The following is an 18,740-nucleotide window of genomic DNA, read 5'->3' as shown; positions in this document are numbered from 1 at the left end:
GCATATGCAGACACTAAAGGTTCACTTTCCAAAAGGTACTCCAGAAGGAAAGCAATAAGTATTTCTGTACAGAAACATTCTTTTTTTTTTTTTTCCTTTTGAAGCACGAAGTAACATACATTCAGTGACATGAATGCCTTTAGAAGAATAAAGTTCTTTAATCAAAGAAATTTCTTCTTATCACTTCATATAATTGCAAATTGTGATAGATGCTCATCACAAAGAAAATTTGTTTGCCTTGAATGTTTAAAGCTATGAAATTACTTATCACTGTCAAGGTGTGAAGACTTCAGACACTATTTCTTACAGATAAGTCCTGACTTTGCCTCTCCAGATATGTGTATTCATGCTTACTGCATCAGGTTAGTCAAAACAACAAAAAAAAAAGTTGCTAGAAGATATTTTGTTTTTAAAGCCGAGAAAAATATACCACAATCTTTGTTATCCAGAAAGAAACAAAACAACTGCTGTACAATACTTTTACAGTGAAGGAAAAAGACACAAAATGGCTTATTGAAACTAGTAATCTTGTAAAGGGCTAAAAGATTGCTCTGATTTGGTCTACCTTAATTATGCAATATATAAAATTACATCTAAAGCTTGCAGCACTGGGTTGGGACTATAAGAGCTTGCTGCAGACATCATACAAAATATTAAAGGGTGAAAGACCCTGAAATGCTCTAGTTTTACCCTTATACAGAGAAGGGAATGTTGACACAAAACACAAACAGGTATGTAAAATAAACCATTACATTTTGCCTAGGATACTTAATTGCAGACATGCTTTTCCAGAACCAATGGTGTTACCTCCAACAACATGGAAATTAATTTCCAATCTAGCACACAAGGATGTAGTGAATATATGGATGTCTTATGGTTTAGAACCTTTTACAAACATTTTTGCAATTGTACAGACTTTCCAAACTTACCTCCTCTATGGATAATCAAAGAAGTTTCACTTCCAACAGGACATTCTTTAAGTATATCCACTACTTCTGCATGGCTCAGGTTCTGTACATTCTGCTGGTTGATCTCAACAATGAGGTCACCTTCACACAAACCAGGACATCCCTGAATGTCTAGAATTTGCTTCACCCTCTGTCCTGTAGGACTGTCTGCTATAGTGAAGCCAAAGCCCTGGGCCCCTTTCACAATGGTTAAGGTCATGAGTTCAGCTTGGGTGGCCCCAGAAGAAGCCATTGATACATTATCATCATGGGCAGGTGGTGGGAATGTGCTATCAAGCTGACTATCTGCTGGAATGGAGTGCAAGGAGTGTGGTGGTCGATCTGTTACGTCTGGAACAGACTGAGAAGTCCTAGAAATGTATTCCAAATAAGTTTCATAGTTATGTCTTCCATTTACCACTACCGGAGGCCTCTCCATTACTGCAAGGGGTGGCACCATGCTGTTGGCAGGATCTTCAGGATCAAAGGGCAAAGGGTATCCACGACATAGCACCAAGTTGACACTCTGACCAATAGGAACAGACTGGAAGAGTTTGACTACATCTGCGTGAGTATGTCCAAGGACACAAACTTCATTAATATAGACAATGACATCACCTAGAAAGAGAAGAAAACATAGTGACAACATGAGACAACTTCAGTCACTCTCTGCAGTGCATTTTTTTAAAATGAGATAGAACTCTACTAAAAATAAAATAAATAAGACCACCATGCTGACTTAAATAGAGGAGACAACAAAATTAAAGTTTGTCTGCCAAACAATGTAATACAGTTAAACAATGACAGTTCTATTTCTTTTCTGTGGAAGCTCACATGGAGAATTAATCTGGATCCAGCAATATACCTTTTCTAAACATCTCTTCCCTATTTTTTCTGCTTCTTGCAGTGCAGTCCACATTTTTGTGTAGTACATGTTATCTTTTTGTAAGATAAAACAGGAGTTTGTTTGGAGGGCTTGTTATCAAAAAATGTCACTGGTGAAAAGTAAAAGAAAAAAAAGAAAGGAAATAGTACGTTCTTATTGACTTAAGTATCAATGAACAGGGATGAAAGGCTGTTCTAACATGCTTGAGGAAATACTTTTTGCACTGAACATGATATTGACAGTTTCCTATTAAATGTTCTTACTTGCCATCAGACATCCATGATTACCACACTAATTTTCTATTCTAGCCATGAACTAAAGTGCATCTTGCATATTTTAGAGATGTTTGGTGGTATTTTGCTGTAGCCATGATGGTTTAAGGACAATGACAGGACAAATTTTGTAGTTAGGTATAATACCTTTTATTTAGACAAACTGTTATAGTTGGAGTAATCTATGCAAGTGCCTGAAAGACAGCTTAATGTCTCCAACTAAACCAGTTGGTCAAATGAAAATAAAGATGTTACCTCTACTTCCAAATCTTGTTGCTGATATTGTACAGAACTACCAGACAGAGCATGCATAAAAGCAAAATATTGCAAATCATCAGGCTGTTTGTGGGTCTCCATATTACTCATGCACTAACCGTATTCAGTTACTGAAAAGATCAGAAAAAAAAAATCAAGCTCCTTCTTGTTATTAGATGGATCTATTTATTCATAGCCATAAATAATTTTATGGTAATGTTAAGGTGCATATTAAAATAAAAATGAGTAATCAGTACAAATAATTTTAAAAATAGTTTTATGACCCCACAGTTGGTTTTCACTTTAATAAAACAATTTACATCTTTCTAACAAAAAAGAAGGAAGTTTCATTAGAGAAGTCTGCAAGTTAAAGTATTTTTGTAAGTGAGGATAATCTCTTTATCCTACCATTAATTAGGAAGAAAAAATCATTTATAGAGACAACACAGTGAGGTGTCTACAAGGTACACTGTTTGGTAATTGACTTATCATAACATAATGTTTTTTAATGGTATTTCAAAATTCAGTAATAAAATGGGAATGATTTAGGGAGGAGGAGGTGGTTTTGTGTGGAATTGCTTCAAGTGTAGTTATGAAATTATGTCTTTCAAGTACTTCAATCAGAAGATCTAATCAAGCAAACTGAGCTAAAAAAGAGCATCATCAAGATGCTAGTGCAGGAAAAGGCAAAGGCTGTTTCCATGTGAAAATGAAATGGTCAATTCCCACATGATCAGATGATCTAACAGCCTGACAGTAATTAATTGCATATGCACAAATTGTGATTCATAGAAAGATTTATTCAGAGGGTGTCTAGGGAAAAATGCTAACAGGATTTGTTTAAATGTTTGTGAATATTATTCACAAAAACATTAGGAGCTGCAAATACTGTTTTAAATGTGTCATAAATATATGTCAAACTATAAGCAAAAGCAATAAGTTCATTTCATAGGTAGTGCTCCAATGCTTCTGTCTCAAGCAACTGATGCTATAAAAACAGTTTTTGAAAGTCGAGATTTAAAAGAGAGAAGAAATTAAATGTACTAAATTATAATGGTAACGGCTGCAATTCATTGTGATTTGATCATGCCCTGCTATAGAAAGATCTTACCTGCATTCTCATCCCTGGCTTCCGCATTAGCAGTGGGGCTGACATTGCTCATAATAGGACAGATACAGCTGAACTGAGACCTCTTCAATACATGCTCCTATTTCAGTAGCTTATGCCTTAACAGTACCCTTGCAACTTTCTAATCCATGCTGCCTTTATTTCCCTGAGTGCTGGCAATGCAGATATGTGGTGGGAGGAGAGCAATCTGTTTGTTCATCCTCTCTTGCAATAGTTAAGTAGAGTGTGAAAGGATTAATGCATTTATTGTGTAGGGCAAGGATAACACTGTTGGCTTTCACCCCTTCACTTTATGCCTTGGTACAGCATTATTTGTGTTCTAAAACATAAAACAGTATGTTTTTAATAAATCAGAAAAACAGACAAACTAATTGATGTTGTGATCATTATGACATAATGATCTTGAAGGTTCCTTCCAACTTTAATGATTCTATGATTCTACAATTACAACAGCTGCAATAGAGAAAAGAAATGAGCTAGTACACAAACAGCATATTCAGAAAATATATAGGCCAAGTAGCTCTTTCCCCATCACTGAACAGGCAAAAATAAGCATTAGAAGGTCTTGGGTAAGAACTATTTCAAATAATGAACCAGTATTATCCCTCATGAGACAGCAGAAAATTCTTCAGCATTTTCTATATCAACATTTTAAAAGACTTTTTGTGCTTGCTGAGGTTTAATGTGAATAGGATACCTAGGCACACTCTGAAGCTGTAACTCGCAGCTGAACTGTGTGAGACCCATAATACTACAGTGTCATATAGAGAACATATAGCTGAAGGTTAAGAGGGATGAAGAGAAAGGCATGAGTTACTAAGTTCAAGTCAAAGAAGAAGCTGCAATGGTGTTAAATGGGGAAGAAGTTGAGTTTCAGAGCATGAGACATGAAGAAGGAATAAAAGGGGTTAAATTCAGAAATTATTCAAATATATCTCTGGACTGTAGGAGTTTTTATATGTCTAACTCTGTTTTCAGGCTGAGAATTTCTTATTACCGACACAGAGAGAAGTACCCAGAATTTGGTAGGAAGAGAGAGATAAGTTAAGAGCATTACAGAGCCAGCGCCATGCTAATGTGAAGTTCAAAACTTCTCTACTTTTAGAAAGCTTCCTGAAAGGTTTCTGTAGCATTTTTTCTGCCTGTTACCTTCTGCTGCTTCTAATAATAATGGGTGCATATGGACAAGCATAATAGCTATCCCCTTTATAATTTTTGACTGACTTTTTAAGCAAGACATAGTCTGCCTCCAGAAATCACAGTTTCACAGTGAGTGGGTCTCTTTGAACTTATGCAGAATATTTATATTAAGCACCAAACTTTGTCTGGCTTTTTGAATTAAATCTACTAAAGTGACCAGAGCTTGTTTACAGAATCACTGAATGCTTGAAACTGGAAGGAACCTCTGCAGGTCATCTGGTCCACCTCCCCCTGCTCACGCAGGGACACCTATAGCAGTTTGCCCAGAAAAAAGTCCAGGTGGCTTTAGAAGACCTCCAAAATGGGAGACTCCACAATCTCTCTGGGCAACCCATGCTAGTGCTACATCAACCACAGAGTAAAGAAGTGCTTTCTGATGTTCAGAGTGAACCTCCTGTTTCACTTTGTGCCCAAAAGAGCCTGGCTCTGTCCTCTTTGGACCTTCCCTTCAGGTATTTGTAGACATTGATGTCTCCTGTGCCTTCTCTTCTCTAGGTTAAACTTCTCTGCATGTCAATACCCCACTATCAGGTCTTCTCCCACATTTCACTAATATTTAAGAACTCTGCACATGTCCTACCAACCCTATCTCAATTGGGATTCTTCGGGAATGAAGGAGACAAGGCTGCTTTACAAAGCAGGCATTTGAATGTGACTCTAGATGAACTGGCAGGTTTGTTACCCAGTAGAGTGGACATTACATATCCTGTCCTACATCTCAAACACCTGCACCATCACAAGAATAGATTCTGCTGTCTGGCAGCCAATGCCCCAATTCAGGATTGAGTCAAACAATGTTAGAGAATGCTAACAGCAACTAAATTTGTCAAAATGCTTTACAATTCCCTCTGCTTTAGTTAAGGCTTTTGCATTTGACTGATAAACTTAGGAACACAGGTCTGAACCTAGTCCTCTGCTCTCCAATACCACACAATATATTAGATCTGAAGAAATTCCATGCGTTCTTCACAGTAATATCCATAAAACCCTAGAAAGTTTACTTTGACCAGCTTGTTTTGCTTAAAAAAAAAAAAAGTTTTTTGGATTATTACTTTTATTTTTTCCCCTTTTTTATGTAATATAAATGGTATCAACACCCAATTGCTTGGTTAAAGGCTATGTTTTGTTATCTATGTATTTTAAAGCAAAAAGCAACAACAACAAAAACAGATCTAAGCTATCATTGTCTTATGCTGGTCTAGTGACTAGTGAAGAAATTTGTGAGCTTTAACACCCTCTAATGACAGTTTATTACTTGCATTCATGTCTACTACAATGTTACAGAGTTGAATCTGACTCTGGGGATCTATTAGTAGCATTAAGTCTGCAAAAATACTATTTTCAGACCTGAAGTGCTTGATCCGAATGTAATCTTTTTTTTTTTTTTTTTTTTTTTGGACATAAATCCTAATGTCTTTACAAACTATTACAATCTAATGTTTCATATAATGCTACCAGCTCTCTTTCTCTCCTTTCTGAAGAACTGATATTATCCAGCAACTCCAGTCAATCTGTATTTTCATTACCCCTAAAATGTCCGTATACAGATCTTGCACTAGTAGGTAAAGTTCTTCCATTTTCTTACCCATGTTCTAGCCATCTGTATTTTTCTTACCATTATTGTTTCTCATGCACTCAGTTCCTTAACTGGATTTTTTTATGGTACCTCAGTGAACTGAATTGCCTGCTAGACTTCCCTTCTCATTATTATTCAGACTTCTTTCCACTTCGAAGTCTGAACACAGAGAAAAAAATGCACATTAAGTCTTTGTTTTTAATTTAGGACCACATTCAAAATCTAGTAGAAAATTCTGCATTGCTTCTGTAGGGTTTTGGATCAAGCTCTTAGCATTCCTGTCCATGTGCTTAAAACACTTGTAAAGAATATTGTGATTTGATGGGAGACAGGGACAGCTCTGCTCCCGCCATGCAGCCAGCACAAGCCAACAGCAATGGAGCTAAAAACAGCCCACGGTTTGACATGTCAGCACATGAAGCACCAGCTCTGCAAGACTCAGGCTGGATTTTTTTTGCTGCATTTATAGTCCAGTTAACAGCTACTAACTTTTGTATTACTCATTCCCATCTGCATTTCTCAACCATAGATTTCAAATTCTGCATATGCATACATTTCATGAACTTCAGAACTAACAAAATGCAAGCTAAACTATGTGATTACTTTATTGTTGAAGCTTTTCCTTCACCTGCCCACTCACACCATCTACTGTCATTACTAAACTGTTTCTGTCACTTCCCAGCAGTGACCTTGTCTTCTCTTTTTGCAAAGTACTGCAATGTTGCCAGCACTGTAGCCTATTAATAATAATTTTTGAGGAGTTAACATGTTTCCAGTACTGAGATGTGAAGTGGAAGGGTAATTTCAATAACAAGGGCACATGTGACTCATGGTCAAAAAAGAGGAGGAGATTTGTTAGAAATCAGAAAATTTTATATGTGCAAATATATTTACTAGTGGCAGCACAGAGACAGAAGTAGTGCATGAGGGATCATATGGTTAAACAGTAGAAACAGAATTGTATTCAGAAACTTTGAATCTCAACTTCCTTTCACTTGCTATAGATATTAATCCAATGTGTGAATAGATAATTTTTTGTAATCAGTGGGTACAGTCATTTGTTTGAATGCACAAGATTTCAAAAGACTCTGCATAAACAGAAATTCTCTGTTTTCTTGTATTCTGACCTGCCACAGAACCTTAAAACACCATTTTGGCTCTACATACTAATACTTGGTGTAACTTCTAGAAATGGAAGATAAAACCTAGGAACCTGTAGTTCATGGTAGACTGATTTATCTTTTTTTTTTTTAAAGTTGGACCTAATTTTGCTAATATTAATTACATAATTATGCCTGTATTGAAAATAAAATTTACTAAATGATTATCACTTCTTAAAGGAGATTACAGCACAAAATGTCTATTGCTTATTAATAATAAAATACCTGCCAGAAAAAAAGTCTTATTTCTTTTAAAAAGGGCTATTAAATTAACTGCTAAAATTTACCAAGAGTGTAACCTGGGAGATGTGCATGCACATAATAGCCACAGTTACAGACTGGAAGAGAGCTATACATTTAAAATTGACCACTTTATTGTTAGCTCTATAACAATTTTATCTCATAGATGGTATTGCTGTAGCCATAGTGAAATGAAAAAAGCTGCTGGGAGACATAATGCTCAGCTGCCTTTGTACTCAGAAATAATTTCAGGACCACTTGCTATGCGAGGTATGTGAGCATGCTGAACCATCCATTCAGCACAGGAGAACTATTTCCCAGTCTTAACCTCCTACAGAAAAGTTTACCCATGTGCTGACAAACTGCAAAGCTGACAGGATGCTGCTATCTACAGATCTGTCATTCATGCACTGGACTCTGGGAACTGAGTTTTGTGGGGAAAATCAGAGTACAATAAAACGATTGGTTACTATATCCGACAAAGGTGAAATCAAAATGTATTTCTGGGCATCCAGGCACTCAGACTTGGGTTAGATAGGCCCAAATTTTCCTCTTAATTAAACCTGAGCAAAATAGAGGTAAACCAGCTGTTTATCACATTTTCAAGTCAGTAATTCTACAAAGGATCATTACACAACTCGTTAAGTCAAAACAAAATTTGTCCCTATCTTTGGCAGGACTGATGTATGAGGCAGAACAAAATTTATTACCCCGGCTCAGAACTTTCCTTCCTCTACAAAGAGGAGGATTTAACATGGGCATGTGACGGGAACTTTACCCAAGAACTAGATCTGTTGAGTAAGCAGGTGCCATTTTTATAAAATCAATTTTTTTAGAACCCATTTTAATTCTACTCTGACCCAATGCACATGCCTAATTAAAAAGCTGTCTATTCAAAATTTTTGTGCTTAACCAGCATGTATCATGTAATTACACCCAAGCAGATGTGGATTAGTAGAAGAAACTATTTACATTTTGTTTGTACTTTGCATACAGTGGTAAAAGCTATTTAAATAGAGGCATTTAACTTTTTTTTTTTTTAGAGGAATAAGATACATTCCAAAAAAAATAAAATAAAAAAAAATCTAAAGACCTTGATTATTTGCTGATCTAGTAAACATGAAACACTGCAGATTAAAATGTAAGTAAAGCAATAACAAACGAATACTTAAATGAGTGTTGCTCATAAGGTGGCAAAGAGCAGACAGATTCTCTTCTGAGCTAGACAGTTTTTTACTTCTTTAGGCAGCTGAAAGCCTAGCATGGATGTTAAAACTGCCACTTTACAAAAAAGTAATTTAAAAATGATAAGTAATTTGGACGCAAGGCCACATCAAAAGAAAAAGGTCCTATTTTCAAGGGAGCCTTTTATTTACAAATTATGTAAGCCTACTCTGTCTAGCTTTTGATTGCAGGAACCAGTTTCTCATCCTGAAATGCCTAGCGTGAATGAACTGCATGACAAAACATCATGTGGATCTGAAGAGCAAGATAAAAAATGTATGCTATGTTTGCATAGCTATTTGGGATCACTTTGAGAGGTGTCACTGCATACAGAGGCTCAATGAGAAATGAAATCCGTTCTTTCTTTAAAAAAGGAGGTCAAAATTTACAACACATTTGCTTTTGTACGCACAACATTTTATTTCTGTACTCAGAGCACCACATTTATCTAGGTAATGGCTCCCAGGAGGGGGGAAGTAGCCCAGCCAGCCTCCCAGCAGCCTAAAGGCATAAGGGTATGGCAGAGCACGGTGTAAATACCAAGCAGCTCCTCTCCCTGCCTGGGAAGCCTGGCAGTGTCCCTGGTGGAGGGCATTTGCAGCAGCACTGCTGACTTCACACCACTGCAGCTGCTAATTCTTGACATAAACTGCTGGGAAGGAAAGAGGGAGATGAATGAGGTGAGGAACTAGATGGAGCATTTCCAAAGTGGCTGCAGCACGCAGACAAATGTCTTTATGTGATGAAATATATACATTAAACTGGGAATTTTTTAGGAATGGGCAGTGATGTTTTCCTTGTGACCTTAAATGGTTAATAGAGGCGGCCCCCCGCCCCCCCCCCCTCTTTTTTTCTTTCCTTTTTTCTTTCTTTGAGTGATGCCAGCACCATAAGGAAAAGCAATAACCAGTCACATACTGAACTAGTACTTAGTGAAAGTAACAACAGTTAGTTGGACACTGAAAAAAAATGTGCAAAGACATGAGTGGTATTAGCTTTCATTTTAAATCTACAGAGGTACAACCTGAAAGTTCATTTTGATTTTAGAGATATTATGGTTTCTGAAGACACTCCCTGAAGTTGATATTACTTTCAGAACTGGCAGAACTATAATTCTGTTATCTTCTTACTAAGATTGTGATTTTCTACCATGTTTGCTCAATACTCTGTTTTGCCTGATCCACGCATTCAGCTGCCTAACTTCAGCAGATAACTCAGGCCAGTGCAAATCTTCTGATTTCACTATCAGGTCACTAACTTAGTTTAAAGCTAAGATTAAAGCTTTGATTTGTGGAATTTTTATGTCTTGATCTCTCAGGTCCACATTCTGCTGACCACACTCAGTGGGACCTGCTAGCACTTAGCACCTCTGAAAATCAGGGTGCTTATAGCAGAGCCAAATTGTGGCTGTGGAGACAAAGGCTAGGCACCAAGTCTGAAAGTGTTGCCTTGCCATACTTTCTAACAAAGTAAATCTATCATAATAATGCGTCCAAGTGCTTCCTATGAGAAATATTTACCGTTAGTGTTGTCCCAGGTACTGCTATTAACATTATTAATTTACTTTCAAAATTTACGCTGAAGAACCTCACTCTGTCTAAACAACTTGTGTCCTTAATCCTGCCAGTTGTAAGAAACTGTATGCTCATTCATTGCCTCATCCTTGCTATTAGAGCATCTGCTGTCTTGCCAAGCCACAAATGCTGAATATATGAATAATTGATAATTCCAAACAGATAATTTCAAAAATTTCTGGATTACTACAGATTAATGTATTTACACAAAATCAAAGACAGGAAGCATTATATTTATACCAGGAAGAATTTTAATGTGCCAAACCAGTGAAACAATTCCCGGTTAAATATATGTATTTTTACTACTAGTCTAGTACATATAAATACTTCAGTATATTTAAAATGGAGTCTTCTTTGATTACCAATTCATAAATGAATATCTTATGCAAGTGTATGTCTAATATATGAGTCATTTTTTACTTAGGAGTTCTATAAAGGCTGTTCATACTTTAATAATGCTTACCTCATGTATTATCTCTATTCTCTCTCTTTTAAATAATAAAATCACAAACATAAAATTACTTATACTTAAGAGATCTTCTCACATCTTTCCTATACCAGGAGAGATACTCAATAGTTTTTTAGGATTGTATAAATATATTATTTGCTTTAAAATTGTATAGCAAACAGAAATAGTAGAGTTTCTTTTGGTTCTCTCAGGTTTTACTGTATTTATTCCAGGTTAATAGAGGGTAATATATCATCAAACTGACCTTCCTTCCAAGCAAATGTCATCTTAATATCTCTAGAGCTTCTTTCACTGCCAAGCACCCATTTTCAAGGACGATATGTTTTTATTCTTTGCAAAACAATTTAACACCTTCCCCTCTGAATAATTTATCCTGTTTCAGCCTATTCCTGAATCCTAGACTGAGTCTAAATTACAAATGTAGCTTAAATAACAATTTGTTGGTGAGATCGAGGAAGCAAAAGTTCCACTAACCACATCCTTTAAAACTCACCTACTTTATAATACACAGGAAATTCCAGCCTTATACTGGTTAAGCAAAGGTCAATTTTCATCACTATAGCTGCAGGCCTAAGAATCACATTCTCCTTTTATGAGGAATATCCAATCTCCCACCAGCTATTCTTCCTCCTTGTATTTCTCATTTGCCTACTCTATGTTCTGATTTGGCTTATAAGGTTTCTGAAAGACAGACTAGAACTCGAAGTACTCCTGTACAGTTTATAGCACTGTGGAGTCACTTTTTTTTTTTTTTTTTTGGTCTTCCTTTCTGCTACAGTAAACTTTTGAACAGTAATAATACCACTGCAGGGCAAATATTCTCCAATTTTCCATTGCAATGTAGGGATTTAGCTTAATGTTTGGATTCTAGCCCTTGCAGCAAACAAAGCTGCATTATGGATATATCAATTACAGCTCAATAGTCAAATCTCAGACTTTATGTATAAAGGGAGATTAATCTTCTGTTGTGTATAACAACACACCATATCTTTCCTCTTTAGAAAAGAATTAATTTTCTGGATGTTTAAATTTATGAATTTGTTAAATAGTTAATGAGTAAAAGTAAATTGAAATGGGGTATTAAGAATCTCATATCTGACTTCTTTGTTTGTCCAGACTGAAAAAACAGTCTCTCAATATGCGTGCCATCTCCTAATGTTCTGAGTAAGAATCATTTCCTTTAACTAAAGGGCACCGCTTTAGTTAAAAAGCCTTTCTCAAAATGGCCATTATATCTACTTTTTCTTCAAAAGGCTACCACTTATTTTCATTTCCTTCCATACTGTATTTCTACCCTGCTCCTGACAGAGCAGATGGCATCACCACTCCTGACAGTATATTGCTTGCATGTGGCCTCGCATCTGATTGGAGATAGTAGCCATAGTGACAGTAGCTAACTCATGGAAAATTTACCTCAAGCATATTTTTTGCACAACTCACCCTGGTCTGGTTACCTGTGAAAATAGTGGGAAAAGGGGCAACTATTTCATAAATTTCCCTGAAGTGTACAAAGAAGGATAAAAGAAATATGAGTGCAGGGATGCAGCACGATAGAGATGGGAGATAACTAAGGACAAGTGATGGATGACCATGTGTACATTTACATGGTCATCCATGTAAACTGTTAATTTTCCTCCTGGTAGCTGGTATGGTGCTGTGTCTTGGTTTAGAATGAAAATAATGTTGGTAACACGCTGATTTAATTGTTGCAGAGCAGTGCTTACACTAAGCCAAGGACTTTTCAGCTCCTCACACTGCCCTGCCAGCGAGGAGGCTGCGGGTGCACAAGGAGGTGCTGGGAGGGGACAGAACCAGGACAGGTGACCCAGACTGGCCAAAGGGATGTCCCATACCACATGGTGTCATGCTGAGCAATTAACATGGGGTGGCTGGCCAGGGTGGGAGTGGACCGCTGCTCGGTGATGGGATGGGCATTGGTCAGCTGGTGGTGAGCAACTGCATTGTGCATCACTTGTTTTGTACACATTATTAGTAGTAGTACTATTATCATCCTATTATTATTATTCTTTCTTTTCTGTCCTAATAAGCTGTCTTTATCTTAACCCACTTTTTTCCAATTGTGTCCCCCATCCCACTGCGGGGGGAGGGTGAGCAGATGTCTGTGTGGTCCTTAGCTGCCAACCGGGTTAAACCACAACAACCACCTTAAAAATATATGGGTAAACCACTTAATTGGCTGCATGTCTAAGAGGCTGGCAGGCAGGCACAAAATGCCTAGAGTATACTGGTGAGCCTTGTTCCAAAAATGAATGTTTTAAAAATGGATAGTAATGTGTATTAAAGCTGCTTTTGTTCTTTTTCCTTCTTATGACAGTTCAAGTATGAAATTGTTAATTTGCTCACAATACATCACATACATGCCCTGCCAGAAAGCAATTTCCAGACAAAATCCACAGTTAGGTGACAACTGTATATATGAGTCATTTTTAGAAATACAGTGAAATGACACAGTCATTAATTCTGGTGTGGATTACAATCCCAAGAAACTCATCCAAGATTAAACTAAAATACTCAAAACCCCCTAGGTACAAAAATGAAAGGAGGGTTCCTCATCTATTTTAATTCTTTCTGCATTTAGGATAATCAAGAAGTTGCAGGTTCATTAAAATAAATCCAAAATTGTCTTTATGAATCACTTAAATCAAATCCAGGTCTGCTGACAATTGCAAGGGAGACATCTCTATAAATAATAATGTCCTACTAGCAAAGTTAAGCATGGCTGAGTGAATGAATTCTGTGTTTGTTCAACTTAGCATGCTTTGATTTCATGGGGTTTACAATGGATATTTATATAGTGGGGAGAATATATCCCAGTCGTAGGACAATAAACTAATTTGTAAAATATAGCAAGCTTTTACAACAATTTAAAACAATGCACAAAACATTGTAATTACAAAATATCACAATTATACTATTTTTCCTAATTTCATACTAGTGAAAAAATGTATATCATGTCCCAGCTAATATTTAGAAGAACAAATCACAACATTTCCAGTCTGGCAGCCCTTTAGCTTTTCTCAGCAAGGAATCACAAATTTTTTTAGCCTTGACAAATCTTACATACATAAAAGATAAACAAATCAGTCAGTGTATTTAATGTCTAGTGATCCTGGAATACTGTAAACTACTACTGAAACATTGTCAAGATTGGATCTCTAGAGTTAATAAATAACTGAAATTATAGCTAAACACTGGGAAGAAACAGTTTCTGAAAAGTTCTAACATTTTATTTCCATTGCGATTGAAACTATTTTGTCTTTTCACGACCATACCAAAAATCTCTAAATTATTGTCGTACATGAGAGAATTATGGTAAAAGCACTTCTAGAATTCTCATGGAAAGTCATATTCTGATTAACTGGTGACAGTGGAGGTGGTTTATGCAATGAAAAAGTCTGGTACTATGCTGTTAATGTCACTATAATGCAGTTACTATTTCTATGAATGATTTACTATGCTAGGGATAATTAACATCAAATGCTTCTCAGCCTCCTTATATGTTATATGATGAAGATCATAAAAAGAGAGGACACTAACTCTGATATTTGTGGTGGCCTTATCCATTTTACTTCTCAGACTTTACCAGCTTCCAGGATTTATTACAACGACCTGCAGATTAAATGCTGAATATCATAAAGCACTCCTAGTAGAGCTAATCTAAAAGGCACCTTTGGAAAACTTAGGTATGCAGATTTTCACATTTATTCAAATGTCTTCAGCTGCTTCAAAAAGAGTCGTGATTTAGAAGGACAATCGAAGATCTGCCTAGGCTAAAAACTGGCGAGTGTGCTTTTGATTCTGAGGTAGTCTTGAATTTATATAATAGCAAGTATAGATATTTCTGATACAGTGCTGCTGACAACCATAGGTGGCAAATTTTCTTACAGCCGTGTTTGCTTGGGCTTGAAGGCACAGCACAGCACATTTTACTCTGATGGGGCTGAGACCATCCGCCTCTACGTCCAGCTTTAGACCGTTGCTCTCAGAAAGAGCTCCTCAGCACCAGAGAGCCCTCCAAGCTATTCTAGCAGAAGAGGTTTGGGAATAGGGGAACTGATGATGTCACATAAAATAGAAATACAGAAAACAAAAAAAGAGTGGCAGCACTGGAGGGAGAAATACTGTGCAGAGGAACTTTAGGATAAATCTCTCCAGTATCAATGACTACTCTCCCACTTCTGGGCCAAGAGAGCTGAAAGGCATTTCTGTATTTGCACAGTCCTGGCATGTCACTAGACAATCTTTCAAAGACCATGTACCTCAAACTTATTAATGCATCCTTGCATCAAAAAAATGTTACCATCGTTACAATTAACAATGTCAAATATAAGGCTAAAGTCAGATTGCAAGTTTTCTACACTCATGGGGAAGAACTGTTTGAGCATAGCAGATGTGCTTTTCCTTTAACTGGAATGTTGTCAGCTTTTACTCTGGATTCTAATTAAATATTTTTCCAACCTGGTTCTTACACAATCTCTAAATATCTTTTGATGAAGGATTCTTTTCCCCTCCACCAACTCTGAAAGAAGTAGAACAAATGTACTTGTCTGCATGGTTATCTCCTTGTAGCTACAGGGAGTGTGCAAAAGAAAAACTGTTTAAGATGACTGATAATTTATTCTTCTTTTCCACTTGCACAAATAGAATCCATTTGGGAAGGATGTTCTAGAGGCATAACAAAGATCTTGAATACCTAAGTAAGACCCAGATGTGCTCAGATACCAACAAGACGTGAAAGAGATTAAAAGCTGTCACCATTAAAAGAGAAATTAGTTATGTGAGCATTCTGCAATTTCCTCAAATCCCTCACTCTCCCAAATTAAAAAACAGACGTGCTGCGTAATTCAAAAGCAAAAAAAAAAAAAGAAATGAGGTGTGCTTTCATCTAATGGCAAATGAATATTGTTGCATCAAATTGAAATGTAAAGAAGTCAAAGAAAAATGAACAAAAATTATTCAAGCTTACTGTGATTTCCCTCTTTTCCAACTAAATTAGGATTTAAAAGAATATCTAATTCCATCACTGATAGCAATATGAGAGTAAGGCTACAACACAGGAGACATTTAAATTAATCGGAAGGATTAGATTTAATATGTAACCCATGCCTAAGAACTGCTATTGCAAGATGCAAGCAGAGGTCACAAAAAGTCATGGTAGCCTATGGCAGATCTAAGATCTGGGAGAAGAACTTGCTGATGCTGTGAGAAAAAAGTAAAATTCTTGCTGAATCTGCTGAAGCAGATACAGCTATGCTGTACAAGGTATAGTAAACCAAGGTATAAGTATACTGCAGCATTGGATAGGGCTGCTTTCACAATAGCACTGGCTTAAAACATTGAGTTTCTCCTTCTAGTCTTGACCCAGAGAGAGATTGTTTCAAGTCTTTTTTTTTCTTTTTTTATGATATGTATAATATACCACAAAAGAAAACTTTTACATTCAAAGAATAATAGATTAAAGGTTGCCTGCATGCATTTGATGCATTTGCATTGTACGAAGAGATTTTGTTATAGTAGTTACCAAGATAGCACTAGCACTTCATGTTTTATCCTTTTCTTTAGGGCCTCTGTTGCAGTCCCTTTTTCTTGCACCTGGCCTGACTCTTCCCCTCAGCTGCATTCCAGGTATATATGAGAGAGAGATTGATAGACAGTGGGAGGTCTAGATTTTGAATGCTGTGTCCAATGCCACTCCTGCACTTAAAAGGTAGAAGGCTCAATTTAGGGAAAGCCCATCTTTTCCAGTCAATCTAGGATGTAGGGTGTTCAACACTGAAGCCATGGTGGGAGAGAATTAATTTCTAATTCTAACGCACACCTGAAAAATGGGGCTAAACCTACATGTGAATGTATTTTTACATGGGAGAGGCAAAACCCATATCTGTGACCAGCCTGACCTTCTGCAAAAGTGATTGATCCCTAGACTGGAGGCTCTCAGTGATACATCTGTAAGAATATATCATATGATGAAAAAATAATATTCTTCTACCTCCACTAGTTCTTAAAAATATTTTTTCCTGAAATTGATTATATTATATATAATATATAATATATGCTTGTGTATGTATATTCATATTTATTGTATTCATATACATGTATGTTTATACAGAGGGAGATACACCCTCAGCACATACACACATAAAAACAGTTCACCACAAACATTCAACATTCAATAGAGGTATAGAAATATCTACCAAATCTTTTTTAGATACATCCAGATACCTGCATTATATATTATATGCATGCTACTAGTTTATAATGGATTATCTCTAACAGACTTGTTAAAGATATCTATATCTATCTATACCTATATCATCTATATCTACCTCTCTCTCTCTCTCTCTCTCTCTCTCTCTCTCTCTCTCTAATCATCTATATCTATATCTAACCTATAACTATAGGATTATACCTATACATAACCTACAGACATAAATGTTGCTTTCCAAGCTTTAAGAAAACTGTCAGCATTAAGAGTTTTGGTAAAGAAAAAATTAAGGTATAGCTGGCAAAAAGAGATTATACAAAGAACTACGTATTTTCTGAGACTTTTTTCTAGGTTAGAATTAGCCAAGATACTGCCAGTCTATGGCAATTTCTCTGGATAAGATCAATTAAAAAAACAAAAATGAGAAATATTTTGTTTTTCTTTCCTCACATCTTTCTTAAGTTAGCATTACTTTCAGTTCTAACTGTTAAAAAAAATGCATGCCAACATTTTTATAAAGGTATTATTTCTGGTTGACTTGGAATTACAAATATTACAATCTAACAAAGCAGAACTCTTTATTCTTACGGCAAATGTAATGTTTAAAATATCACTATCCTGCATTCAGAACTGAACAGTCTATCAAAAGACAGTATTTATAACACTGTACGTTTTAAAATAAAAATCCATCAGCTCACCTTGGATGGAGTAGCACTTTTTACAAAAACAATAGTTCAGGTATGATTTTTATTATTATCCCTATTTCTCAAAACAATTCAGAACAAATTTTTCGATAAGCAGGAACTTCACTAGATACAGTTGAATCTCTTATATAATAGTCAACTGTGTTTTCTTCTGATGAAAGCAATGATGCAGTCAAGTGTGGCCTAAAAAATATACTGTCTTATATACAGAAAATAATTGGAATAAAACAGACTAAACAGATTGCTGAAAACATTCTACCAGAGAACAGAAAGCTTTTTTGAACTCTGAAAAATATAGCTGCCACTCTAACCTGCCTGCAAAATGACCAGAGGTAAAACGATAGCATTTTTAACTTCTCTTGTCTGTGTTAGAACAACAACAACAAAAACAAACTCAAAATAAAGCTACCTTCTAAAATGATGAAAAAAAGTATGAATGTGTATAAGTATAAATGTATAAAGTATAAATGTGGTAAGTGTTTTGGTGCAATGAATAACACTGCAGCATTGCATGAGGTCTGATAAGAGGCAGTGCCTGTGCTGTGGCTGACCACCTTCCACTTGGCTCACCTGAGCCCACGGGCAACCTTGGGGCCACGGTATGGACTCATCAGTTGTTGTGGTGCAATTAGAAAACTATGACCTAATTGCTATCATGGAAATGTGACAGGACAAACCACCCGTCTGGAATACTGCAATCAAGGGCTACAAGCTTTTCAGAAGAGAAAGGCAGGGAAGAAGGGGTGGGGGTGTTGCCCTCTATGTTAAGAAATGGATAGATTGAGAAACAGTCACAAACAGGTTGAGAGCATGTGTGTAAAAATTAAGGACCAGACCAATAAAGGACACCTTGTGGTTGGAGTCTACTACAGGCCGCC

The 18,740-nt window shown here is 36.4% G+C and overlaps 1 protein-coding gene across 3 annotated transcripts in view; it reads right to left on the bottom strand.

Annotated features, from left to right (window-relative positions):
- Window positions 1–18,740, bottom strand: part of MAGI2 (membrane associated guanylate kinase, WW and PDZ domain containing 2) — a 776,112-nt gene that overhangs the window by 121,226 nt on the left and 636,146 nt on the right. For all 3 annotated transcript variants that reach the window (XM_035549439.2, XM_050708167.1, XM_050708168.1), the window contains one exon: window positions 930–1,565. In XM_035549439.2, the coding sequence (XP_035405332.1) occupies window positions 930–1,565 (636 nt within the window). The remainder of the gene's footprint in view (window positions 1–929; window positions 1,566–18,740) is intronic.

The sequence above is a fragment of the Cygnus atratus genome, chromosome 1 (genome assembly GCF_013377495.2).
Source record: "Cygnus atratus isolate AKBS03 ecotype Queensland, Australia chromosome 1, CAtr_DNAZoo_HiC_assembly, whole genome shotgun sequence".
In the NCBI taxonomy this organism is placed as follows: domain Eukaryota; kingdom Metazoa; phylum Chordata; class Aves; order Anseriformes; family Anatidae; genus Cygnus; species Cygnus atratus.
This window is presented reverse-complemented; position numbering and strand designations above follow the sequence as displayed.